The 27,858-nt window shown below is 41.8% G+C and overlaps 1 protein-coding gene across 2 annotated transcripts in view; it reads right to left on the bottom strand.

Moving 5' to 3' along the window:
* Positions 1-6,560: 6,560 nt before the first annotated feature.
* The window catches only part of LRGUK (leucine rich repeats and guanylate kinase domain containing), a 127,205-nt gene continuing 105,907 nt past the window's right edge, over positions 6,561-27,858 (bottom strand). For both annotated transcript variants that reach the window (XM_077473021.1, XM_077473022.1), the window contains 6 exons: positions 27,712-27,822; positions 24,680-24,825; positions 24,503-24,591; positions 24,237-24,371; positions 14,671-14,846; positions 6,561-7,777 (listed from right to left, as the gene is read on the bottom strand). In XM_077473021.1, coding sequence (XP_077329147.1) covers positions 7,590-7,777; positions 14,671-14,846; positions 24,237-24,371; positions 24,503-24,591; positions 24,680-24,825; positions 27,712-27,822 — 845 coding nt within the window. In that variant the 3' untranslated portion in view covers positions 6,561-7,589. The remainder of the gene's footprint in view (positions 7,778-14,670; positions 14,847-24,236; positions 24,372-24,502; positions 24,592-24,679; positions 24,826-27,711; positions 27,823-27,858) is intronic.

Genomic DNA, 27,858 nt, shown 5'->3' with positions numbered 1-27,858 from the left:
TCCCAGGGAGTATAACGAGAATGCTTTACTGCATATACAAACTGATTTTACTGTTGTGGGTTTATTGACACTTTAAATATTAGAAGTACTGTGAATATGCACACCAGGTACAAAGTACTGTAGACAGGGGAATCATTTTTCTTAATATACAAGTAAAGGTGCAAATATCAGAAAAATATATAAAAAAAATCCTGTAGCATACAGACAATATGTGTACATAAAAGAGCATTATGTATGTAGATTAAATAAACATTTTTAAGAACCAGGATATACCGTAATCCATATTAATAAAGTCCAAAAATTAAACTGAGGTACAAGGGATGATAAGATGGGATCCACATACAGGGCTGCCTCTGGGAGGGAACTGAAACCAGGTTCTGAATTTCTGAGAAAAATACAAGGGGAGAGGCGCCTCTGGGTGTACACGTAAAAAACGATAAACTATTTACATATCACATGTACAGTCAACTCACATTTTGTAGAAGTAATCAGTAGCCATGTAAATGAAAATACATCCATCATAGGAATCATCGAGTCCGTCAGGGGCTCTTCCTGCTGACTGGTTGCTTGGCCATATATTGTGGACACAATGAAGGAGTGTGGCTTGTCGCGTTATTGCAGCCTGTACGCTTGTGAAACTCGTCGCTTGCCAGTAACGTCATCTTTCCCTGCCTGTCCTTCTCTGCGCTCCAGGCTTTGCTTTGCCTTTTCGACCACCACGGCTGGCTTTACCATCTTGCGTTGTCCACAATACATGGCCAAGCGACCAGTCAGCAAGAAGAGCCCCTGACGGACCCAATTATCCCTATGATGGATGTATTTTAATTTACATGCCTACTGATGACTTATACGAAATGTAAGCTGCCTGTACATGTGATGTGTAAATAAATATTTTTTTACATCTACACCCCTTTGTAGAATCCTTTTTGTTGGCAATGTACTGTATTTAAAAAAATATATGTATATGTTTGCAAACAATTGTATGTATGAAGTTTATTTATCAATTGAATTGTGTCTCCCATTCATAAGGCCAACAAGTAGGCGTGTTTGCAAGGTTTCATTCAATAAAGGTCAAGTACCTTCTGACAAACACCTTGCTTTCCTTTTTTAGAAATACTTTTTTTTTTTTTTTTTTTGTCTGGTTTTTAAGATGCAACATACTGTATCTAGCAGGGTTTACATTTTTACGCCATGTAAGCTTTATTTATCTTGTGTTATGTCAGAGCGAGATGGTAGCATCATGTTCCATATATTTTTTATTCTGTGTTGATATCATGTGTATTGGCACCAGTGGTTGCCATTGTAGCAGTGCACAAGACATGCTTTTTTAGTTTACCTCTACAGTACATGTTTACAGTAGTTCTTATAGTGTTCAACACTTTCCCTAATGCCTCTTGCACGTGGGCAGCTGAGCCAATTCATCATAAATTACTGCATTTTTTTTCCCCTGACAGGGAAGCCAAGGTTCTGTGTACAGCCTCTTGTAGACATGAAAGACTGTGCTTGGGTGTACACCAGTGCCCTTGTATATATGAGTATAGCACATAGGCTTATGCAAAAAATAGATACTTTCTATTTATTTCTTTTTTTATATGCCCATACCATACACATGTTTATAGTAGCACTGGTGTATAGCCAAGGTATTATATGGTGCACTTGAACTTCCCAGGTGGGAGGAGGCAGTGGCATTTACATAGAAAGGGCTTGGCCTCCCATGTGCAAGAGATATGTAAATATCTCTAAGATATTTAAATGTCAAAAAGCTGATGTTTGCCCAATAGACAGACTTGTTATGTTAAAAAAAAAAAAAAAAAAAAAACTACCTAGAATATGATGTCCTTGCTCAGCTGAAATGCTAGAATGTTAGCCTACTAGCTTTATTGCCTTTAGTCAAAATATATAAGTATAAGTTGTATATATGTAAAGTTTATGATTGACTAGATAAAAACATCTTTATTTTAATACTGTGCATATCTTCTTAGTCACTGTTCAGAAAAAGCCTGTCTGAATTGTTTCCATATGAATAAAGCTGCCGCTCTACTCTTAAATTTGTGCTCTCATTTTTATTTTTTATTTTTTTTAATAACCTTGAAAACCCATACTGTTGCAAAAGGAGGTGGTCTTATGCTTACTATGTTTGAAAGAGAACCTTTCTGTTATGAAAGAAGGCTTGAACATGGAGCAAATCACTTGATTAGACAATCCACATATTTTTACTACGGTAATCAGGGCCCAGATTTTCAATATAATTAGATTATAGGCTTTTTTTTGCTGACCTTACTAAAAACAATTCCACTTCACCAGAGCATCCTAATCAGGTATTAACTATGGGTAGCATATAACCGCTATAATTGTTTACATACATCGTTTACAGTTTTAAGTTTCCATTATGACATGCATTAGCCAATGAAACTGCCCATCCTCCACCAGCCAATAAAAACCTCAGCTTCACAGGAAGATGGGCTCGGTAGTTGAACTTTCTGAAGTACGTGGAGAGTTTTTGCATGGTGCTATTTTCCCAGAGGAGTGTGACTCCATGCCAACCTAATTTTCCCTATTTATTCTGCAAGCTTTTGTTTGACCATTAAAAACAAAGCTGTGGACCAGTCAAGTATAAACCTTTCCGTTCCGATAATGCTTCAGTTTTTGTTTTGTTTTTTGCTAGTGCCTTAGGGAGATTAAGTCTCTCTTTTTTGTTAACTCCAAGAATGTGGTTTAGCTGCTTGGCTTGGAGGCCGTACCAGGTCCGACTGGACTAAGAATTGCGGGGTTAGCCTGTAACATGACCTTTTGAGCACTGAGTTCTGCATATAGTACTCCCAAGACATTTAGTGTGCTGGGTTCACAAATCAACAGCATAACTAATCTGTCACCTGTGATTCTGCTGATACCTGTATTTCCACTAGCTTGTGGTTTGTCCTATCCTCTTTTCTGCTGTGGTTCTTATTGTAACTGTGATTCCATAAACATGTGCCCTGTTCTTTTATCCTTGCACAGGGCTGAGTGCTATAGACATCAGCTGGTCTTAGCTGCTGATTAATATAATTAACTACAGGGTTAGTCCCTTGCCCAGCCCGGCTTTCTGTCTCTCGGTCATGTCACAACTAATCAAATCAGGGTCCTTTGCCTCCTGTCAGGCTGCAGCCAATCAGAAAGCCTCCCCCTTCCTGATCTAGTTCAATTCAGTTCAGCAGCTCTCGACTTGTTGCCTTGGGAGTATGCTGGTGATTGGGGCAATGAGTAACTGTAATGTTACCTCTTCACTTGTTCTGCACGTGGCACTCTCCGTTGCTTAGGCCTCATTTACACAGGTGTACTGGTTCCTATGCCTGTGCAAAGGGTATGTGTTCACCTGTGCAGATGTCCCATACACACTGGCTGTTCAAATTGACAGGTAGACAGTTGCACAGATCTCCACAGGCATCATGGGGTGTATATGTAACAGTTGCAGGATGGCAGTGTTCCTCCAGAGGACCTGATTCTACGTAGCTTGGAATTTTGCCCCCCTGCTTGGGTCTACACTTTCCATTGCCTTATCTAGCTCCCTCATCCAGAGAGAAATTTTAATTGGTTATTTTTGGATCAAAATCTCTACAATGATAGATAACTCGGAAATAAACATGCTCCTATGCCCTCTGCTTCAGTCTGTTTCTAACATTCCTGCAGCAGCAGTGGTGCAATAATCTCATTTGTTCCTTTTTTTAGTCCATTCATTACTGAAACGGGATTAGGTTACTTCTGCCAAATTATTTTTTCCTCCAGAATGCTTTGCTGAACAATATCTCATGAAGAACGAGTTTACTTAAGAGGTGGACCTTCCATATCTCTTGCCCAAACAAAATGCTGAAAATTCTTGTAAATCTAATGCATATTGAAACCCTTTCCAAGGATTGGTTTTACAGACCCCACCCTGCAACCTGCTGTTACAGTTAATTTCCAGACCCTGGGTATGTGTTCTAAACAAATTTCTAAAAGAACCTTAACCATGCTTAATGGTTATTCAGTTAAGCAGCAGTCCAGCTTATGTCTGCTGCATTGTCCTATTGTGTTCATGGGTTATCGGATATGGTCTTCCAAAATGAGTCACTTGGCCTAAAATACTGTTCTGTAGAACTACAATGTAAAAAGCATTTTCTCCACATTCCCATTGAAAATATTTTTGGGGCTTCGGTTGACAACTGTCATTGGTGGTAAAAGTACTCCCTTATCACAACAAAATAAACCTAAGCCTTAATCCAGCAAACTGTATTTTACTCCTAAAGGCAAAAAGAGTTCCTTTTTTGTTCCTCCCAGGCCCTAAACCTGGCTATACATGATTGTAATTTGTCACCATGTGCTTGTTTTAACCACTGAAAGTCCAGAAAATGTTAAAACAGCCTAAGGACATGAAGTGGGATATCTAAATACAGTTCAACTTAGGGAATAAGCAACATCACAAACAAAAACGGCTTTCTGCCTGTACCCTTATTCAGGCTGTCTATTCGAAAGATGCAGCACTTGTGAATGAATTGCGAGAGTGCTCCTCAGCGCCCTTGCAGTTCATTAAGAACTACAAGCCAAGATGCTTGTAGTTCATTCACATGCCCACCCTCTTTTCAAAAAGTGACAGCTGCAGCGAGGTCACACAGAGGAGATGATTGAGGGAACTGGAACATGTTACAAAACCTTAACTTATCCTATAGGTTTGTGTGACGACCTGTAGGAGTCACTAAGACATGGTGTAATGAGAAGCAGGTCGTCTTAGGGGGACCCTCAGGAACAGCAAAAAGAGACCATTCTTCCTGAAGGTGAAATGTGGAGAGTTGGGTGGCTGCTAGATGGTAGATTCCAAATCTGGTAGCGAGGAGTTTCTCTTGCAGAAGAAAAATTTTGGACTAAGCAGTATGAGACCTCTGCTACTCTAAATCAGGGGTCTCCAAACTATGGCCCACCAGTTGTTCAGGAACTACAATTCCCATCCCACACTAGGGTCTGTCTGTGAGTGTCAGAGTTTTACAATGCCTCATGGGATGTGTAGTTCTGCAGCAGCTCGAGGGCCATAGTTTGGAGATCCCTGCTCTAAATGAAAAAATGGTGTTGGTACTACTGAATGCGCATGTTCTAACCAAAACCTTTCTAAATCTTGCAGAGTCTGGAAAGTTCTTTGGACCGAGTCTGTACCAACGGATCTCCCATGGGGAGGTTGTCTAGATTATTCCACTATGGGTATGCCCTAGAAGCACAGAAGGCTAGCACAGGTGTTAGTACCTTGATGAACACAGAAGGGCTACAAACTATTAGCCCTTGTACACACGGTCGGAGAATCCATCGGAATGTGTCCTATCGGACCGTGTTGTCGGATAATCTGACTGTGTGTGGTATGCATCGGACTGATTCAGTCAGACCCAATTTTCCAACTTATTGGAAATATTATCCGACCAACTGGTTCGATCGGACATACTCCGATCATGTGTAGAGAATTTTGATCGGACCAAGTGCCACGTATGCTCAGATCAAATTCCTACATCAAAGCTATTGGTTACTAGCCTGAACGTAGTCCCATCGTAACGAAATTACGTCATCACGTTCTGAATGATCAGATTTTTCGACAACTTAGTCCGACCGTGTGTATGCAACCGTTTTGGACAAGATCTGACGGACAAGATCTGACGGACAAAATCCAGCGGATTTGGTTGTCGAAATCTCCGACCGTGTGTACAGGGGCTTAGTGTTGTATGCCCACAGAAAATCACAGGTAGTGTTGATGTTCTAGAAAGATGGGGACATGCAAGTATTCATCATTTATGTCCTCAGAGGCAAAAAAAAAGTATCCTCGTAGGAGGAAGGCTAGGAGAGGCCTGGTGGATTCCATACATTACGTCTTCAGACCCAGAATGGGGTAAATGCTTCCTTGGGCTTTGAGAGTCATGAACAGGTTTGAGTAGAACCCTGTAGAAATCTGCTTGCTATGGGAGCACTTGAAGAGGAGCAGCAGGGAACACAGGCAGAAGAGGCATTAAGAGGCCACTCTGTGCAAAACCATTGCACAGATCAGGTAAATATAACATGTCTTTTTTTTTTTCCTAAAATGAAAAAAAAAAAAAAATAAAAACATTTATCCTCCTAGAACATTCGGAATAAAATGAAGTATGCTGGCAGTGGGATGGGTTATACCGGGCTGGCCAATGGCTTTGCTTGCCAGTGTTCAGTTCCTCTTGCTCATTATATTATACATTTATACAGCACCCACTCTGTGCTGTGATCATGTGATTCCAGTGCACATGTATGGGAGTGATGATGATGTCGTGGCTGAAGAGTCTGAACCAGAAAGGAAGTCTGGGAGAAGATGGAAGTGCTCATGATAGAGGATAGATTGACATGCAGCTCTGCCATTGTGTTCTAATGTGAAGTGCATACTTATAGTTCCCTTTTTTATGTATTCTAAATGGGCTTCAGCTATATTTTTCAGGTTACAAAATCTTTCTGTCACTCTCTGCATGAATGTCAGTGTTTTGAGAGTGAAAGAGAGTATGTAGATGTTAGTAAAACAGGCATACAGAATAAGTATTTCCTGAATATAATTTTCAGCGCAATCAAAGTAGTTTACTGAACTACAAACAGTCAATATTGTAAAATGGTACATATAAATAAAGTAATCTTGGTTATTGAATGCTCAGCCAAAAGTGTAATATAAATGTACATGGCCATGCTGTAATTTTGAGCAAATACATTACAGTATTGTCCTAGCAAATCCAACATCCCCATTAAATGGTTTTATTTGTAGACTTCCACTCCAGACTTATGGCCCGTACATCCGAATATTGTACGAAAACGGTCGTCCAAGGAAGAATCGTACGAATTTCAGATCGTGTGTACACTACTTTTGACAGCCGATCACGACCGTTCATCCGATATTATTCGATCGGACATGCACGGAAATTTTCCTCATACGATTCCATATCGTACAATATTTGTTGAGTCAGTATAGTTGTCATCCGAAAATACAATACAAATGCATGACAACACATGAAATCACTTCCAATTTTTTTTTCTATCATACAAGAATTTTCATGCCTTTATTTAGCTATTCAATTTCTACTTGCGATTATTAACCGAAAACTTATGTACGATCGTTTGTACATTAGTCGGATCGTGTGTACCGGGCATAAATTTGGCTTCAATACTTTGAGTCACTGACTCAGAAGAAACAGACAGCAAGTAGAATTATAGCTTATGAACTGCATATTTGTTCTATGTTAATGACACAAAAAGTACTGAAGCCACTGAATCATGACAGCCAGGAAGCCAAGCTTGAAGATTCAGTCATGTGAAAAACAAATTCCTGTTTATTTTATCTGAACATGATTGGGTATTCAAAGCGGACACAACTATAATTTGAGTGAAGATTCTCAACTACTTCAGTAAATTAGCCTCTCTAAGTCAAAGGTAAAAAAAAAAAAAAAATTTTGATTATATGATATTGAATAGCTCTTGAACAGCAATTCAAACAATGTTTAATGCAAAGCATTTAGGAGAGAAATGTAAAGCCTGGTATCTCCCCTTTGTTAAGAAGTGAATTTTGAAAAAATAGTGGCAAAGGCGTAGCTGAATTAACTTTGAAACTTCTTGCGTCCTGATGGAATAGGTGGTAGAATGGGTTTGGTATTCGACCCTGGGCGGCTTGCATGAGCAGAAAGCAGTGATGAGCAAGATTTGGACTTTGATGTTCTGACATAAGAGCGAGTGGATGATGGTAGACGTGGTGTTTCTGGAGTGTTGCCCACACTCTTTTTATCACCTGTAATATAAAGACATCATAAAAAAAAACAAAAAAACAAATATGATAGAAAATAAACCCCACTCATATTATATTGTTCAGATAAGCACTGCACAGAGCAATTACAGTATGGGCAAAGTGCAGTAATCCAGATGACAATTCTTATTTCAGTTTAGCACAGTTAGAGTAAAGTGTATGTAAAAGCAAGCTCTTTTTTTAATCCTTTGTCTAATTTGTATTTCCACCTAAAGCCTCGTACACACGATCGGCTTTTCCATAGACAAAGCCTTGGACTTTTGTCCAAAGGGTGTTGGCCAGGAACTTGTCTCGCATACAAGCGGAAGGAATTGACGGCCAACAAACGTGAACGTAGTGACGTACGACATGGTTTTTCAGCTCTTTAGCACCACCCTTTGGGCTCCTTCTACTAATTTTGTGTTAGTATAAGTGTGTTGATTTGCGCTTTTAATTTTGTGCTTTTCAGTTAGTTTCTGAACCGTTCGTCAACCAGCTATGTTGCGGAATCGGAGGAGATGGCGTATTATTTATTATTGGCCTTGGAGTTATTGCTTTGACCCAAGTCCAGTCCAGTTTCTTGGACCAAAAATTGGTTGCTTTATTAATCTGATCCGTTATGTCATATGCCTTTGCTACGGGGGTTCCAGGAGAATAATCCAAATGATTTTTGGAATTATCCCCAGACGACAGACCCCTGCTTTCACCAACTCTTGGCATTGTTGACCCCCTATATTAACCGGTTCCCGACCAGCGCACGCCGATGTACGTTGACAGAATGGCACGGACAGGCATATTGGCGTACATGTACATCCAATCTTCAATGCCACCCTGCCATCGGGAGCGTGCCGCCGGCAGTGCGCTCCTGCGCTGGTCGGGACCCCCGTGAGTCTGGTCGCGGGACCCGCGGACTCGATCGCCGCGGGCATACCCGCGATCGTCTCACGGGACGGCTGAATGGAGGAAATGCCGTGTAAACAGCATTTCTCCATTCTGCCTAGCAACTAGTGACGCTGATCTCTGCTCCATGTGATTGGAGCAGAGATCAGTGTTCACTAAATGAAAGCCCAACCCCCCCACAGTTAGTAACACACCCCTAGGAACACTTAACCCCCTACACTGCCACCCCCTGGTTAACCCCTTCACTGCCAGTGTCATTTACACAGGAATCACTGCATTTATATAGCAGTGATTACTGTATAAATGACAATGGTCCCAAAAATATGTAAAAAATGTCCGATGTGTCCGCCATAATGTCGCAGTCACAATAAAAATCGCTGATCGCCGCCATTACTAGTAAAAAAAAATAATAAAAAATGATTAATAAAAATGCTATAAAACTATCCCTATTTTGTAAATGCTATAACTTTTGCGCAAACCAATCAATAATCGCTTATTGCGATTTTTTTTACCAAAAATATGTAGAAGAATACGTACCGGCCTAAACTGAGTGAAAAAAAAGTTTTTTTATATATATTTTTGGGGGATATTTATTATAACAAAAAGTAAAAAATAATGCGTTTTTTTCAAAATTGTCGCTCTATTTTTGTTTATAGCGCAAAAAATTAAAACCGCAGGGGTGATCAAATACCACCAAAAGAAAGCACTATTTGTGGGAAAAAAAGGACGTCAATTTTGTTTGGGAGCCACGTCGCACGACCGCGCAATTGTCAGTTAAAGTGACGCAGTGGCGAATCGCAAAAAGTGGTCTGGTCTTTGACCAGCAAAATGGTCCGGTCTGTAAGTGGTTAAGAAGCGGGACATATGCATGAGGCTTTTATTTTATTTTTTGGTTGAATAATGATTTGATTTGGTATATTTTTGGATGTTGAAAAAAGAAAGGAAGGGTAGATGTGGTGCTATACCTTCAAAATCCCTAGGATAATATGATTAATTTAAAATAAATAAAAATAAACAAATACTGTGAAAAATGTCGTGTTAGAAGAATAGTGGTAAAAAAATATATATTATGTAAATAAAAAAAATTAATATTCTTTTATATATATATATATATATATATATATATATATATATATATATATATATATATATATATGCGCCGACTCTATACGTGCATAAATAATGTGATAAGTGCTTGTGCCAATCTAGTGAATCTAATTAATATACATGCAATAAATAACTTCTCGTGCAATAATTCATAAAATGTGACATAAATAATTTCATCCACAAAAATTAATAAAAATGGTGAAAGTATGTGAATTTACAAAAGAAATAAATGATAAAAATTAAATAAAATATATTTAAAAAAACACAATCAATCCAACTGAGGATTAGCCAATCAGTCCAAATAAGTTCTTATTAGTGGTTTCAAAGAGAAAAGATCCCCCAACACGTGTATCCAAAAAAGTGCTCTTATTGCCCTCACCAGATCGCCTGCCCCTTCAGGGATGAGCTCGCTGCCACAGTGTAAGCCCCTATGTCGCTGTCTGGTTTTCCTCTGAGGGGTCCTTAATTGATCCGTTGGGGATGCCTCATATAGGTATCAGTAAAAGAGAAGGGCCTCCATAGTGTAAAACCGCTTCAAAAACCAGCTTTATTAATTAAAAATCTACTCACATTTATAAAGTGTATCAATCGCTTATACAAATACAACAGCCGTCCGCCGTGGCGTTCTGAGCCGGAGAGAGTGTGTCCTATGGCCACGCCCTACATGTTTCGTCACTACGACGTCTTCTGGAGCGCACAGAATGCCCTTTTTGGTTAAGTTCTATTGGCAGATAGCATGTCTAATTTTCTATGTTTTCTTTTTTTAATGCACAATAAAAAAAAATTGTGTAGAATAATACTTGGCTGTGTATTTTACTTCATATGACAGTTTGGGAGTAGGCAGTTATTTTAAAAAATACAATGTAAAATTAACAAGGGACACCAACATAGTTGTAGCTTTGATCTTAAAAACTATGGGATAATGGTGTTGTGGTAACATGTGCCAAAAAATGCAGCATAATGTTATTCTTGATATCACTAGAAATAAAAAAAAAGCCTTTGGAAATTAGTTTGTCATAACTCCATCAGTATCACCAGCAAAGCAGCTTCATTATTATCCCATTAAAGAAGAAGAGAATGGGTGCTGTATTTTGAGATTTCATAATTTGCCATGTCATGAATGTTAATTCTCCATTACGAGCGCTAATTTACAAGACCAACTGCTTCCAGCTCTTCCTTTCTACCGAGCATTTGTGTTTGTACTTTGGAATTTTGTCAGACGGACTTGTGTACACACGCTCAGAAAATCCAAAAACAGATTGTCCAGAAAATCCAACAACAATTGTCGGATGGAGCGTACAAATGGTCAGATTTTCCGGCAACAGCCTGTTATCACACAATTCCCATCAGAAAATCCGATCGTGTGTACGAGGCTTCAAACGAATGTGTGTTTTTTTTTTGCATTTTACAGAAATGCAGGGATTTTTTTTAACATGAGTTCCTAGGGAACACGTTCACATCAATGCATTTTTGTGCCTCTGCGTTTTTGGAAAAGCTTGGGGGCTTTTTTCCCGCAAAATGCAAAAATGCAGCATTTTGCATGTAATAGACTTCAATTTACCCGCATCCAAAACGCAATCAATGCGAGTTTGGCGCAATTTGTGTTTTATTTTTTTGTTTTTTGCTGTAGATTTACTGTACATAACTGGTTGATAAGGACTCAGCGGCCGGCTTCCCCCTTGAATGTAAATAAAGAATTGCCGGCAAAAGAAAAATTGTGGGGGGGGGAAAAACGTTGGGGGTTCCCATCCCCATCCCCTCCATCCCCTAGGTCCATACCAGGCCCTTGGGTGAGTATGGATTCAGAGGGGACCCCCAAGGCAAAATGTAAAAAAAAAAAATGGTGTGGGATCCCCCAAAATCCAATCCATACCAGACCAGATCTGAGCATACAGCCCGGCAGGTCAGAAAAGGGAGTGGACGAGCAAGCCCCCCCCGAACCATACCAGGCCACATGCCCTCAACATGGGGGGGTGGGAGCTTGGGGCACCCCAAAGCACCTTGCCCCTATATTGATGGGGACAAGGGCCTCTTCCAGACAACCCTTGCCCGGTGGTTGTCAAGGTCTGCGGGTGGGGAGGCTTATGAGTCTGGAGGCCCCCTTTAACAAAGGGGGCCCCCAGATCCCCAGCCTCCCCCTTTATATGAATGAGTATGAGGTACATTGTACCACTACCCATTTACCACAAAAAAGCTGTATAGTGTGAACAAATATAGTAGACAGTTTTTGACAAGTCCTTTATTAAAAATATTTCTCCCGCATCTTCCTCCTGCGGGCTTCTCCTTCTCCTGCTCTTCTTCTTACTCCTGTCTTCTTCCTCTGCCGTCGACCCTCCTCTGATATTGCGTCCTGCTGATCTGTCTGTGCTGATGTCAAGCATTTCTTCGGTAACAATGGGGGCATGGTCATCTGATGTCAGCGGGAGGCCACACCCCTTGTGCTGTCACAAACCCATCATGCCCCAGTCAGTGATGTCACAAGGGGGAGGGGCCTCTGAAGACTTCATCATATGGCCTTGCGCCGATCGTTACTTAAAACATACTTGACATCGGCGTGGACAGATCAGCAGGACGCAGCATCAGAAGAGGGTCGTCGACAGAGGAAGAACAACACTGGACAAAGAAGACAGGAGCAAGAAGAGCGGGAGAAGAAGCCCGGAGGAGGAACTGTATTTTTTTACACTACTTTTTTGTGGTGAATGGGTAGGGGTACAATGTAGGGGGGAGGCCAGAATCGGGGGCCCCCTTATTAAAGGGGGCTTCCAGATTCCAATAAGCCCTCTGCCCGCAGACCCCAACAACCACTGGGCAAGGGTTGTCGGGAAGAGGCCCTTATCCCCATCAACATGGGGCAAGGTGCTTTGGGGTGGGGGGGACACCACGCTGTTTTGTTCTTTTTTTAAAAAATATATATTTTTTTATAGCTGCCAATTCTTTTTTTCTTCCTTTTTTTTTTTTTTTTTTTACATTCAGTGGGGAAGCCCGCTGACAGCTGATGGCTCATCAGTTGTTAAGGACGAGGAAGCCAGCTTCCTGGACCCATCCTTAGCAACCAGCTATATACAGTGTAAATTAATGAAAAAATGCAAATCGCAGTAAAAACACATGTCCAAAAACGAGGTAAGTACTGCAGAATTGCTCAAAAGCAGAATGCATAGATGTGAATCGAGCCTTAGTCTCCCAGCTGGTGAGATTCAACCCTGTTGTCCAGGTGACTATTCTGTTTCTAGGGCTTGACAGAAGAACGCTGCAAGATCTCCCTAACCTTGAGCACAATAACATGGTTCCAAGAATCTCCAGACCCACTCAGGTCCAGCAAAGCATCTGTATTAATGGAACAAAGGCCACAGTGAAGAACGTCCACCTGATTAAGAGAAGAACTGAGAAAGATCTGAAGGAACTTCCCAAAGCGGCAGCGAAACAGCCTGGACATGATCTATCCTCAACAGGAGGTACCTTCAGCAGAATCTCAGTATGTTCTGCCTGCTGGCAATTTAGGGGAGCACACAGCCTAAGAACTAAGGTGGCACCCTGCATTCCTCTCCTGAACATACTATCCACTGTCATACACTCTGCAGTCCTCCGCCGCACATACTACCCACTGTCATACCCTCTGCACTCATTTCCTACACATTAGGTCATATACACCGCACTCCTTTCCTGCACACACCGTCATTCATACCACACTCTTTTCCTGCATATACCATCATACATCCCATACTTAAATGAATGCTCATCACATAAAGTACTTTCTGCAATGCCTTGCTGAATGCACAACTAAAAACTGAAACTCTATTTGAGATGTTTGTAACTATGCACTCTGTACGTAGAGCATGTAATGCACTAGTGGTGTCCCTTTAAGGCCCTCCCACTGTTGGGGCAATTTGGCCACACCCACCATTTGTTATGGTGTACTCTCCCACCGCAAAGGGGGCTGAGTTGAGTTTCTGAACCTATTCTCTGAGAAAGAAAAGCCCTGTGAAAATGTATTTGTAAAGGTAGGAGAAAAAAAAAATCACATAGCCTATGCTACAGAGTGTATATACATGATTTTCTTTTTGCGATCAAGCTGCTATTTTCAAGACGACAATGGAATCCTGTAATGAAGAGATAAGTGTGACACAACACAAATGTGAACGAATCCATCCTGCAATAAACTCCTAAAATATTTCTGCAGCATTTCCACCCAGTCCTACTTTACATTAGATTTAGAATTTATGCATATAATACCAGCAGAAAAGGAGAGTTAAAAAGTGATACAATGTATTGGTAAAGTGGAACTCTATTCACCTGAGCTCCAGCAATGTGCCCAGTCGCGGACATCTTCAGGGGGCTGGCTTCTCGAACCTAATCGCCAGCCACTTTTATCGGCCAAGCAGGGATGATGTCACTCCCATGCATGCATGGGAGTTCAGTCAAATTTGGCATTGCACAGCTCACTGTACAGGGGCGGACAAGCAGGTGAGTAACTTTAATACAGAAGAGACAAAGCATGTCTCTTCTACATTAAACTTACTGCCATTTTGCCTTTTTATATTTTTGGCATAAAGTTCCACTTTAACTAAGCTTCTGAAAAGCATTTCTTTATTGTCTTTTATATAAATATTTTTTAATTAATTTGTCCATCAGATTTAAGAACCTAAGTTGAATACATTACATTACGTTACATTTAAATGGACTACGAAAGCCAGAAAACGTTATATATTTTTGATGCTTTCATTGGTTCCTAACATGTAGCAAGAAAGCTAGGCAATGAGAAATGTGTGCCCACAGGGCATTCATAAGGGTGGGTGGCAAAAGGTAACCTTTAAAAAAATAAAGTGAGAAATGGATGTAATGTATGTGGCAATATTGGCAACCCACCAATAAATAAGGATTGGAACATTACAAACCTGAAAAACTGTCTTGCTCTTGCTTAATGCCAGAGAGATCCAATGGTTCTACATTTTCTTCTGGAGGGGACTGAATGTTGATGACAGGCGTTGGCTGAGAAGACGATCTTCTAGCAGAAAAGGCACCAGCTGAAGACAATAATGACAAGCCAGAACTAGGCCTGGAGTCTCTGGAACTATGGTGACAGAAAAATAAAAGATACTTTATACAGTCATTGTATTTCCCTTTACATAGTTGTATTTGACAGTGGTTCTCAACCTTGGTCCTCAAGTAGCCCCAACAAGACATGTTTTGAGAATTTCTCTTAGATAAAATAGCTGTCCAAAATAGCGAGCCATTGATATTGATTTAAAGCACCTGTTCAAGATAAAGGAAAACCTGCAAACATGGCTTGTTGGAGGTACTCGAGGACTGAGGTTGAGAACCACTGGTATATGACATGATATACACTATGTCCAGATGTTCAGAAATAATTACATTTGGATACTTGGGCTGATTTCAAGATGTACAGTATATCCAGGTCAAATGGCAAAAACTGCATAATTGTGGGCCAATAAAGACTCTTCCATACCCACAGTAACACTGTCTTGAGGTGATGTCTTCAAACACCATCAGTATTTTTTATCATGACATTCTACAGCTACAGTACAATGTTAAAGTGGTTGTAAACCCACCCCTACAACTTTGTCCCATGTGAATCAGCATAAAAAACCCTAATGAACACTGCTTGTAGATATCTCCTTACTTGCTTAGTATTGTTGTAATCCTTTTTGTTCTTTAGAATGACATCGCTGAGCATGCCCAGATCTCCCCTGATTTACGGCACACGCTCTATGTCAGTGATGGCGAACCTTGGCACCCCATGCACTCTGCAATGTAGTGGAGCATCATGGGAAATGTAGTTTCAAAACATCAGGAGTGCCAAGGTTCGCCAACACTGCTCTATGTCTTATCTATCTGTTATCAGGACTTCCTACGGCACAGCAGGCTGCTAATCACTCAGAGCTTCCTTCTACACACCATGCGATCATGTGACCTCACATACAGTGTAAAGCAGGGAATGGGACAGCAGTACTGCAGTCTTATCAGCTGAAGCTGATAGGACTCATACAGGCAAACACTAGGTAATCAGCACAAGTAAATACTATGAAATAAACAAGTCAGCTATGAACAGGGAAGCAGGGTTGCCATAGAAATGTTGGATTGAGAAGGAGGCTTGGTTAACAGTACAGGAAGTGCTCAATGTAAGGGCGGAAATACACTCCACTGTGAACTCAGAAAACAATACTAAAGATGGAGCTGCCTAACCCCTGGAAACAATTTTTTTAAAGTTTATTAAAACAGTAAGTAATATGCGATTTGGGCTGGGTTGCAGTGGCTATAGTTTGGTAATTACTTATTATAATGGACTAAATGAAAAGATGCATCAGAGTGGGAGAGTTTACTTCCTCTTTAATGTTCATGGCTATTAAAAGTGAAAAAAATAAACTATGAGAACATGGTCTGTTATCATTTTCTATTTTTACAATGTGGCTTTACTTTTTCTTTTAGAGTAAATTGTGAGGTCATTGTCAAATTTGTCCCAGGTATTTGTAAAATATGAAACTGTATATCTGATAAAAGTACTTACAAAATTAGTGTTGTGATCATTTACAAGAATATGTGCTTGACACTATCCTTGGTAAAGCATTTGCATTTTTACTGACAGGTATTAATAATAAGCCCAAACCAAGAGGTGCCAATTCTAGATGTCGCTGCTACCCCTAAAAAATTGGGGAGCAACCAATCTAGTAGGGGTGGTGAGGGTAATGCAGGAAGGCCTAGACAGTTGGTGGTAATAGGGGATGCTATGCCATGTGGTGGACCAGGTAGAAACTTTACTGGGAAGAGCTAGGCATGATCCAGCTGTCAGCCCCCCATCTAAATTTGTCCCACCTCTTCATTCTCAAGTGGCTATTCTGGGTCTCTGGTGGCTACGTGGGGCAGAGGAAAGGATGTTCAGCAGGGCAGAGGATGGGGTAGCAGAGCATGGGACAGAGGTCAGTAGAGCAGAGGACGGGATTAGCAGAGCAAAGGATAGCGTCATTGCTGGCAGGGTTCTCAACAGTGCTGCTTCTCCCCAACTGCACACAGCCGAGGTTGTATTCTTTTACAGACACAACCTCAATCTGCACAGTGTGTAGCTGGCTATTGCACCTTTGCTGCCTTTCTGATCTGAGGAGCTCCTAGGTCAAAACTGCAAACAGCCAGCTACACACTCAGCAGAATGTCTGTACAAGAATCTCAGCTGTGTGCAGCATGGGTAGGAGCAGCTCTGCTGCATGTCCTGTGTTAGTCTGAGGATGGGGGAGGAGCTTCTCGACCCAGTCACAGCATCCATAGGAGGGGGAGAGGTGCACCACCCCCTAGATCCAGCCATCCTCAACACAGCTTGCCAAGGGAGGAGGGCGGGAATTGAGGCAGGTAGGACACTCCTGTGTAGCCAGCCACACCATGGCCAGCTTTGTTGATGTCCGGCACGTTTGTCAAGGGGTTGGCTACTCTTGCTGAGTAGATGGAAACCAAAGTGAAAGGAAGGCTTCACAGGCCCTCTTAAACATGGGCGGGGGTCGCCTTTACGACCCTGGATGCTTTGCCCATGCTTGTAGTGTCCCTTCTGCCTGGGGGCAGCGCCGTCCCCCTGAAAAATGCCGCCAAAGGCAAGCACCTTGTTTGCCTCACGGTAGATACGCCCCTGGCTGCAAGTTGAAGGGAAGGACCTCCAAGGTTACATACTCTGAAATATTGCCTGTGCCATGCGCAACACAGGAATGACAGAGGGAGCTTAGAGAGTTAAATTAATGGCTAAAGAGCTAAAGACCTGGTGTAAGTGGGAAGGACTTTTCTTTGCAAATCCTCTCAAGCTCAGTCAGGTTGGATTGGGACTGTTGGACAGCTATTTTCAGGTCTCTCCAGTGATGTTTACTATGGTTCAAGTCAGGGCTCTGGCTGGGCCACTCTAAGACATTAATAGAACTGTTCTTAAGCCACTCGTGTGTGTTGTGTTGCCTTGGCTGTGTGCTTAGAATTGTTGTCAAGTTGGAAAGTAAACATTCCCGTCTGAGGTTCTGAGCACTGTGGAACAGGTTTTTATTGAGGATATCTCTGTACTTTGCTCCATTCAGTTTTTCTTCAACCCTGACCAGTCTCCCAGTCCCTGCTGCTGAACAACACACCCACAGCATGATGCTGCCACCAACATGCTTCACTGTTGGGATGGTATTGGGCAGGTGATGAGCAGTACTTGGTTTCCTCCAGACATAACGTTTAGAATTGAGGCCAAACAGTGCAATCTTGGTATCATCAGACCAGAGAATCTTGTCCCTCCCAGTCAGAGTCCTTCAGGTTTTTTTTTAGTTCTTTTATGTGTTTTGCACTGAGGAAAGGCTTTCGTCTAGCCATTCTGCAATCGAGCACAGATAGGTGGAGGACTGCAGTGATGGTTGTCCTTCTGAAACTTTGTCCCATCTCTACACAGAATCTCTGGGGCTCAGTCAGAGTGACCATCGTTTTCTTGATCACCTCTCTTACTAAGGCCCTTCTCGCAAATTGCTCAGTTTGGCCGAGCCACCAGCTCTTATAAGAGTCCTGGTTGTGCCAAACTTCTTCCATTTGAGAATTATGGAGGTCACTGTGCTATTCGGATCCTTCAGTACAGCATTTTTTTGTAGCCTTTCCCAGATCTGTGCCTTGCAATAATCCTGTCTCTGAGCTCTGCAGGCAGTTCCTTTGACCTCATGGCTTTTGCTCCAATACAGTATGCATTGTCAGCTGTGAGGTCTTCTATAGAGAGGTTTGTGCCTTTCCAAACCATGTCCAATTAATTTAATTTAGCACAGGTGGACTCCAAATAAAGGTGTAGAAAAATATCAGCAATGATCAAGAGAAATGGAATACACCTGAGCTAAATTTCAAGTCTTGTTGCAAAGGGTCTGAATACTTATGCCAATGTGATATTATGTTTTTTCCTTTATCATACATTTGCAAACATTTCTAAAATTCTGTTTTCACTTTGTCATTATGGGGTACTGAGTATCAGGCTGCAACATAACAAAATTGAAAAAAGTGAAGGGGGCATGAATACTTTAGGAATGCACTGTATATGTTAAAGATGGTTTGATTCTAATTTAATAGATGTTAGTTCTTTCAGCCTGTGTTAAACAGCGTGAATGGATGAATCTCTTGCTGTGGTTAGTGTTTTGTGACAGCTGGTGCCGCCAGCTGTCAAAATTACCAAACGGTACCTGCATTATTATTATACAGGATTTACATGTGTCAACAATTTGTAGAGTGCTTTACAACATAAAGGTAGACAGTACAGTTGCAATACAATACAATGTAAGAGGGTAAGGAGGGACTGGATGCAGGTGTTTGGCTGACAGTTTTCTGCACGGTTCTTTGATTTTTCAAGTGAAGGATGTTGGGCATGATGATGCTGACAAGGCCACACGTACAGAGAATGTTGCTCGGTTCAACAGGAACCAGGCAAAATAAGCTCCTTGTATGGCTAGCTTAAAGCATTTGTTAATGCAAAAAAAAAATTAAAATCATATCATGGTCCCTGTGAAAAAACCTCCCTGAACCTGCCACTTCCTTTACGCCCTCTCTATACTAACCACGAAAATCATGGCTGCTGAGCCATGACCACTGTGGTCAGAGTGCATCCCTCTGTTATATCCTGCTCTCAGTTCTCCTCTCTCCCTCTCACCCCCTTCTTCCTGCCTCTCAGCTCCCTCTCTCTGTCTCCGCTCAGCCCTGCCCCTCCCCGCCACTGTAGTGGTCATCAACCCTGTCCTCAGGGCCCACTAACAGGCCAGGTTTTATGTATTACCTTGGTGAGATGCAGACTAGAATACTGCAATCACTGAGTAGCAAATTATATCACCTGTGATGTATTTCAGTTATCTCACAAACCTTGCCTGTTAGTGGGCCCTGAGGACAGGGTTGATGAGCTCCGGCATGTTCGCACAGCCCACGTGCAGAACCCGTCAAGAAGTCGGCACTGCACTAATCACAGGCAGTGAGACATTTCCCGATCTCTGCAGCTGCACATCGGGACAATGTCTCACTGCCTGTGATCAGCGCAGTACTGACTTCCTGGCGGGCTCTGCACGTGGGGTGTGCGAACACGCTGGAGCTCATCCTTACCAGCCTGAAGACAGCTGAAAATCGGTATTTGCACTGCTCATTTTTTAAAATTACATACTATGTCATTTACTAAAGGGAAATGGTTTACTAAAGGCAAATCCACTCTTCACTACAAGTGCACTTGAAAGTGCGCTTGTTGCAGTCACTGTAGATCTAAGGGGAAGCTCTGAAATGAGGGGGATATCTGCTAATTTTATCATCTGATCATGTGTAAGCAATAGTTATAATAGAGAGTCTCATAGAGGGTCTGGCATAGACTTATAAAATGGGTTCACAAACCCTTTAAGACTATAATAGACCGATGATGGGGGTGCAGGACTATGTAAGGTGACAAGGAGATTCCTGTGTACTTTTGTATTATAAAAAGATATGTTATATACAAGTGCAAAATGCAACAATGGATTAAAGTAGTTCTTTATCAATATCAGTGGTCTGCCAAACAAAAGGGACAGTTGGAAGCTATGGTGCATAAAGAGAACTATAATATAATTGGTATTGCGGAATCTTGGCTTCATTCTTCACGTGACTAAGCTGTGTCTGTCTCTATGTGAGAAGTGATCTAAAAGTGTGAAAGAGGACCTTGTTGAGGCACTATAGATGGAACTGCATATGGGTGTGCATGCTAAGAAGGTAATTATTGGAGCTTGTTCCAGGCCATCTAGGGTTAATGAGGAGGCAGAGACTTAGCTCCTTAAACAAATTTGAAGGGCTGGGAAGATAGTGATGATGGGTGATTTTAACTACCCTAAAATAGACTGCTGTAATTGCACTGCTGAAATGGTAAAATGGTGAAAATGTATACACATATTACACCATAATCAAAAAATAAATAAAAATACAGCATTTGAGACTTCCCCAGCTTTTACCTAACCACCAACTATAGTAGGGCATGTTCCCCCTACAGAAATTACCTCACCCTAAAGCAAAAAGTGAATCCAAGGGGTAAATACACACTCTAATTACTGTACAAAATATTTTTATAAATATATAGTATGCTTTACTTCATCTATAAACTTCCCCTTTCCCCAAGATATACAATTAAAGCAGACAATTGTCAAGGATACTTAATTAACCACTTCAATACAGGGCATTTTCACCCCCTTCCTGCCCAGGCCAATTTTAGTTTTCAGTGCTGTTGCATTTTGAATGACAATTGCGCGGTCATACAACACTGTACCCAAATTCATTTTTCTTTCATTTTTTCCCCCACAAATAGAGATTTCTTTTGGTGGTATTTGATCATCTCTGTGGTTTTTATTTTGTGCACTATAAACAAAAGAAGAGCGACAAGTTTGAAAAAAAACACAATTTTTTTATTGATTGGTTTGCACAAAAGTTATAGTGTCTACAATATTGGGGATAGTTTTATGGCATTTAAAAAAAATGTTTTTTACTAGTAATGGTGGCGATCTGCGAGAGAAAGAGAGGGGGGGGAGAGAGAGAGAGGGGGGGGGAGAGAGGGGGGGAAGATGGAGAAAGGGAGAAAAAGAGAGAGAGAGGGAGAAAAAGAGAGGGAGAGAGAGAGAGAGAGAGAGGGAGAGAGGGGGAGAGAGAGAGAGAGAGAGAGGGAGAGAGAGAGAGGGAGAGAGAGAGAGCGGGAGAGAGAGGGGGGGAAAGAGAGAGAGGGGGGGAGAGAGGGGGAGAGAAAGAGAGAGAAAGAGGGGGAGAAAAAGAGGGGGGAGAAAGAGAGGGGAGGGAGGGGGAAGGGAGGGAGAAGGGAGGGAGAAAGGAGGGAGAGAGGGAGGGAGAAAGAGAGAGGAAGGGGGAGGGGGAGAGGAGAAAGAGAGAGAGGGGGGAAGGGGGGAGGGGGAGAGAGAGAGAAAGAGAGAGGAAGAGAGAGGGAGGGAGAAAGAGAGATGAAGGGAGAGGGGGAGAGGAGAAAGAGAGAGAGGGGGGGAGGGGGAGAGAGAGAAAGAGAGAGGAAGAGAGAGGGGGAGGGGAGAAAGAGAGGGGGTGAGAGATAGAGAGAGGGAGAGAGAGAGAAAAAGAGAGGGGTAGAAAGAGAGGGAGAGAGGGGGGAGAGAGAGAGGGGGGAGAGAGAGAGAGAGAGAGAGAGGGGGAAAGAGAGAGAGTGAGAGGGGGGGGGGGAGAGAGAGAGAGAGTGAGAGGGGGGGAGAGAGAGAGAGGGAGAGAAAGATAGAGAGGGAGGGAGGGAGAGAAAGATAGAGAGGGAGGGAGGGAGAGAAAGATAGAGAGGGAGGGAGGGAGAGAAAGATAGAGAGGGAGGGAGGGAGAGAAAGATAGAGAGGGAGGGAGGGAGGGAGAGAAAGATAGAGAGGGACGGAGGGAGAGAAAGATAGAGAGGGAGAGAAAGATAGAGGGAGGGAGAGAGAGAGAGAAAGATAGAGAGGGAGAGAGAGATAGAGAGGGAGAGAGAGAGAAAGAGAAAGATAGAGAGGGAGGGAGAGAAAGATAGAGAGGGAGGGAGGGAGGGAGAGAAAGATAGAGAGGGAGGGAGGGAGAGGGAGGGAGGGAGAGAAAGATAGAGAGGGAGGGAGAGAAAGATAGGGAGGGAGAGAAAGATAGAGAGGGAGGGAGAGAAAGATAGGGAGGGAGAGAAAGATGGAGAGGGAGGGAGGGAGGGAGGGAGGGAGGGAGGGAGGGAGGGAGAGAAAGAGGGAGAGAGGGAGGGAGATAAAGATGGAGAGGGAGGGAGGGAGAGAAAGATGGAGAGGGAGGGAGGGAGAGAAAGATGGAGAGGGAGGGAGGGAGAGAGGGAGAGAGGGAGAGAGGGAGGGAGGGAGAGAGGAGAGAGGGAGAGGGGGAGGGAGGGAGAGAGGGAGGGAGAGAGGGAGGGAGAGAGAGGGAGGGAGAGAGGGAGGGAGAGAGGGAGGGAGAGAGGGAGGGAGAGAGGGAGGGAGGGAGGGAGGGAGGGAGAGAGGGAGGGAGGGAAAGAGAGAGGGGGAGAGGGAGAAAAAGAGAGGGAAAGAGGGAGAGAGAGAGGGAGGAGAGAGAGGGAGGAGAAAGAGAGGTAGAAAGAGAAGAATAAAGAGAGAGAGAGAGAGCTTTTTTGGCACTGCTTGGGGATGTCCCGATGGTCTAAGAAAGGAGCTGTGTCAGTTGGTGAACGTAAGAGAAAATAATAACTCCAGAGATTGTTGATCTAGCAAATATCCAACTGCTTTAGAGGATAAAGAACAATTCCATCTCTTTGGTGCAAAACGGACCATGCTTTAGGAGGTTTTTTGTCTTCCTCTGGATTCAATTTATTTATTTATGTTTATGGAGGTTTATAGAGATTTATGGAGGTTTTCAATTTATTTATTTACTATTTTTTTCCTTGTGGTTGAACTTGATGGACTTGTGTCTTTTTTTTAACCTAACTATGCAACTATGCTTTTCTATGGTCCTATGTCTTAGGCCATGCTCATACATTTGCCAACTGGTGCAAGTTTAATGGCTAATGCAGTTTTTGCATTGCTGATCATCCTAATTCAGTTTGATTTGCTCTATTCAAAATAGTATTCATTGATGCTGATCTATCTCATTTTGAGACACTAAGACCCCATTCACACCTGAGTGCTTTGTAGCTTGAAGCCTGAAGCTACAAAACGCTAGAGGGGAAAAAATCTATTATTCTCAATGGAGATGGTTCACATCTACACTCCATGTCGCCTGAAGCCAAAGACCTGAAGCTCAAACAAGTTCCGGACCCTTTTATGTTGCTCGAATTGAGCAGATTTGGGCGTTTTTCTTCTTTTAACATTGGTGACTTTTTGCCCTGCACAAAATCACGGCAAATCGCGGTAAAAACTCTGCAAATCGCGGTAAAAAAACACTGCAAAAAAAACTGCAAAATCACGGTAAATTCACGCGATTTTCTGCTTGAAAACGATACGCTCAGGTGTGAATGCAGCCTTAGTGCTACTGCATTAGTTGTACTTTCTCCTTAAAAACACAAAAAAACACTACTATGTTTTGACAGGTGCCGTTTTGCCTAGTAAGTATAAAAAAATGTTTAATACCCCATTTTGGTTGGCAAAGGGGGCTGCTCTATATATTAGCACTGGCAATCATGTAACTCAGCATTTTGATTCAGCATAGTATTTTGTAATAGTATTAGCATTTGGAATACTGTGTCAATAGTTTACCTTGTCTAAGGGTCGAGTGCTGATGACTGAGGGTGTCAGTTCATTTGCCACACTGCAAAAACCCAGGATGTGAGAGTGCAGGTGGAGAAAACACTTGCTTGCCTTTCCTTAGATCCACAAGATATGGGATTTGACTATGTAACCTTTTTAAAAAGTGCCAATATCTATGCCAAAATTAAGCTATTATAAATTGTATTAATATTAGGTCAACGTTTACAACATATATATGCTTCAGAATGTCAACTCTACCCAAACTGATATTTTAAGCACAATTCTTCATGATTTACCTGGTGTCAGGGCTGGCTGGTGGGAAACTACGATCTGCAGTTACGTTACTACCACTTGGTTTCATTGACGAGCATGATGTGGGGTCTAGAAGGCGGCGGTGGGTGCCCAATGTTGCTGGAGCAGTTACTGGACCTCTACAAACATATAACATCAGAAATAAACAGATATTCACTCATATTCATTCAATCTGCCAGGTCAGGCTCAGTCAGGCCCATTATGTTGCTTGCATCCATACTCAATTCTATTACAAAACTATTAAATTCACCTCTGAAACAGCTGGGTGTATGTTCCAGGTGTCTTTCCTACTAAAGCCTGTCTTGCTGCTTGCTGACGTCTACGAACAGAGGCCTCCTCCTGAAAGCAATAATCACAGTTAAACATATGGCATATATTTACATATAAATGATATACAGTCTGGTAATGACTAAAAGAGTGACTTTACTGCAGGTGTTTTTTGAGAGGAAACTTTGGCTGAGACTCTAGCAGAATAATTTCTTGCAGCAGAATCCTGAAATGCATTGTAGGTGTTGTTCTGGGAGCCTTTAGTAGCATCATTTGCCGAGGATCCAGTCAGAGGTTTCCCAGAATCTAAATGTATAAGAGATAACATTAGGTCAATACTTTTACATTTTTACAATATATGGCATACAGTATTTCAAAAAGAGAGAAGTAGATACTCTGTTATATGGAAAAAATACATTTTATATAATGCTATTAATGTTGACCTATAATTGTATGTACAGGAAAAAAACTTTCTTTGCAGTTAGCGTAGGGAATGCGAAGAACTCTGTTTTTTTGGGGGTTTTTTGTGGTGTCTTTCCTGCTAGGGAGAGCTCCCTTTACTTTGTATTCTGAAGATATAACAGAAAGTGAGAGGAAATATCTCCAAAAGTATGTGCACTTTTCCTCTTATGCTGCACACGCACACGACTGGACTTTCCATTAGAATAAACTCTGACGGTCTTTCTGACACAGTTCCGACCGAACGGACTTGCCTACACACGATCACACCACAGTCCGTTCGTTTTGAACGATGGGACTAGAAAAGGAAGTTCAATAGCCATATACAATAGCTGCCCTTGCGTCGTATTTGGTACATCGGAACAGCATACAGACGAACGATTTTCCCGATAGGAATTGATTACATTGGAAAGATTTAAAACATGTTCTATTTCTAGGTCCGTCAGAATTTTTGAACCAGCTATTCACTTGTTGCTAAGGACGCTGGTGGGCCGCTAGCAAGAAAAAAGAACATTGGAAAATGGTGTTTAGCAGCAGTTAACAGTGTTTAGAGACTTCTAGGAGCTGTAAGCTATTTTTTCAGCTGACAAATCACTCCGAAAAATGCAAAGAAAAACTTTTTTTTTTTTTCTGCTGAAGCTGGAAAAACACTTCTAGCTTACAACAGTGTGCATGGACACACAGAATAACACTATTTGCTTCTAGAGGCAGAAAAAAAACACACTCAAACTAGCTGCTAGGAGCTTAAAAATAAGCTAGTGTGCATGGATCCATAAAGTTATTTGTGTTACTACAAGGAATGTTGGTGCAGTTTAGTTAAGTTAAGCTGGCCATACTTGGGACATTTGTTTTTTTGTTCAACCAGTCAGTTGAATGAAAAAAGCTGATCCAAGTCCCACATCCACGTATTGGATGTGGATGCGGGAATCCCGCCATCAGAATGCACAAATCAATGTTGCAGCCTATTGCCTATGGCACTGATCAAGTGAAAAAATACCAACAGGGTGATTGAACAGAAGTCCATCAGCAGATTTTTTTCTACCACAGTGGGCACACATCGATTGAAATTCAGCCGGTCCCTGCTGAACCAACTAAATTTCAATCCATGTATGGCCATCTTTAATTCACTTTGGTCTGACACTCCCAATGGTGCAGGTTCACATGTGAACCATGGTGTTGGTCTAGTTGACCCAAGAGAGGTGTTAGTACTTTTTACTCACTCTCTGTGAGTTAGAACCCTGCACATTGGCTGATTTACTGTAAAGAACTTTTATAGAGCATATTTTAATGCATTTATGAGCTTGTGCAGATGAAGATGGATATACTTCTTTCTAATTTAGTTTCTAACTGGCAGGTTAAGTTTCACAGGATTTTCCATCTTATTTTATGAACACACCGATTTCCACTCCTGCTCAGAAACAATGCAATCAATTACATGATTTATATACTGTATACTATATTCCAAGGTTTGTTCAACATTCATAGCCTAGAAGTATATTTAAAAGAAATAATATACAGTCAGGGCCCAAGAGTCCAACTTTTTTTCATTAGAAGTATCAGAATATTTTAGGCAGAACTGGCAATAAGGATTAGTAGAAACTCTTGTTATTCAAAATGATAGGGTTTTACTTAAAGGGGTTGTAAAGACAATTATTATTATTTTTTTAAAAATAACACACATGTTACAATCCCCTCCACTGTGCAGCTCGTTTTGCACAGAGTGGCCCTGAACCTGGTCTTCTGGGGATCCTCAGCGGCTGTCTCAGCTCCTCCCTGCAAGAACTAACCACCTTCATGTGAGCTCTCTCGCATGGTGGTTAGTTCTTGCGGGTGCGCTTCCGTGATACGGCCGGCAGCTATAGCCCCTCACTGTACCCGCCCCCGGCGCACCATGTCATTGGATGTGATTGACAGTAGCACGAGCCAATGGCTGCACTGCTTTTAATCCATCCACTCTAGCCAATAAATGGCCAGGCTGGGCAGCGAAGAGGACACCGGGTGCAAGAGCACCAGGTGAACGGACTCATGTAAGTAAAATGGGGGGCTGAGGGGGGCAGTATTGTCAGATGTTTTTTCACCTTAATGCATAGGATGCATTAAGGTGAAAAAATGCGAACCTTTACAACCCCTTTAACAACCATTAAACCTGATAGGCAGAAACCCAGAAATTACATTCATTTGAATCTAGCCCATCAGTGCAAGCCTTCCTGAGTAAATTATTGACATATAGAGAGAAAAGAAGGACATTGTTGAGGACAAAAGAAGTAATTAGATAGGAACAGAATGGACTTATTGGCACGATTAGTGATTAGTATATAAATAATAACCTAGAGGAAAGAGGAGAAGGGGTGAAGCCTCCTGCTGTAGTAGGCTTGAACTGAGGGTTACCACTAACACAAAAAGTTCTACTTTTTTTTTTCCTTCAGAAAAATGATATAGACAATTAAACATGAACATTATAACATTAAATATACATATTTGGTCAATCCCAGAAAAAAGTTGGTTAACAAATGTGCACATATTGAGAATATTTATATCAAGCTGATTGATTTAGCATGTTTATTCAAAGAATGATGGAAATTAATATTCATACATCTTAGAAGTGTAGAGAATGCTTACAACAGCAAAACGATGATTTATTTAAAATTGCCGTTATTTGGCTGTTATAACAGCCAAATAATTTATCTCTACTGTATATTGCTGTATTACTATGAATTGCATAAATATAATTACCAGTTCCAGATTTAGCTCTGGTTAAGCTCTGACTGGATTGTCCTGGCTCAGTCAGGCCCAGGTACTCTTTAACAAGCAATCTTAATTCACTGTAGGCTTCATCTAAATCATCTGTGCAAAGAACAAAAGGCAATAAATATCTTTCAT

Source organism: Lithobates pipiens, unplaced genomic scaffold (genome assembly GCF_037356315.1).
Source record: "Lithobates pipiens isolate NorthernLeopardFrog02 unplaced genomic scaffold, aLitPip1_a1.2 Scaffold_8, whole genome shotgun sequence".
Lineage (NCBI taxonomy): Eukaryota > Metazoa > Chordata > Amphibia > Anura > Ranidae > Lithobates > Lithobates pipiens.
Note: the sequence above shows the minus strand (reverse complement) of the source record. Positions and strands in the feature narration are given on the sequence as shown.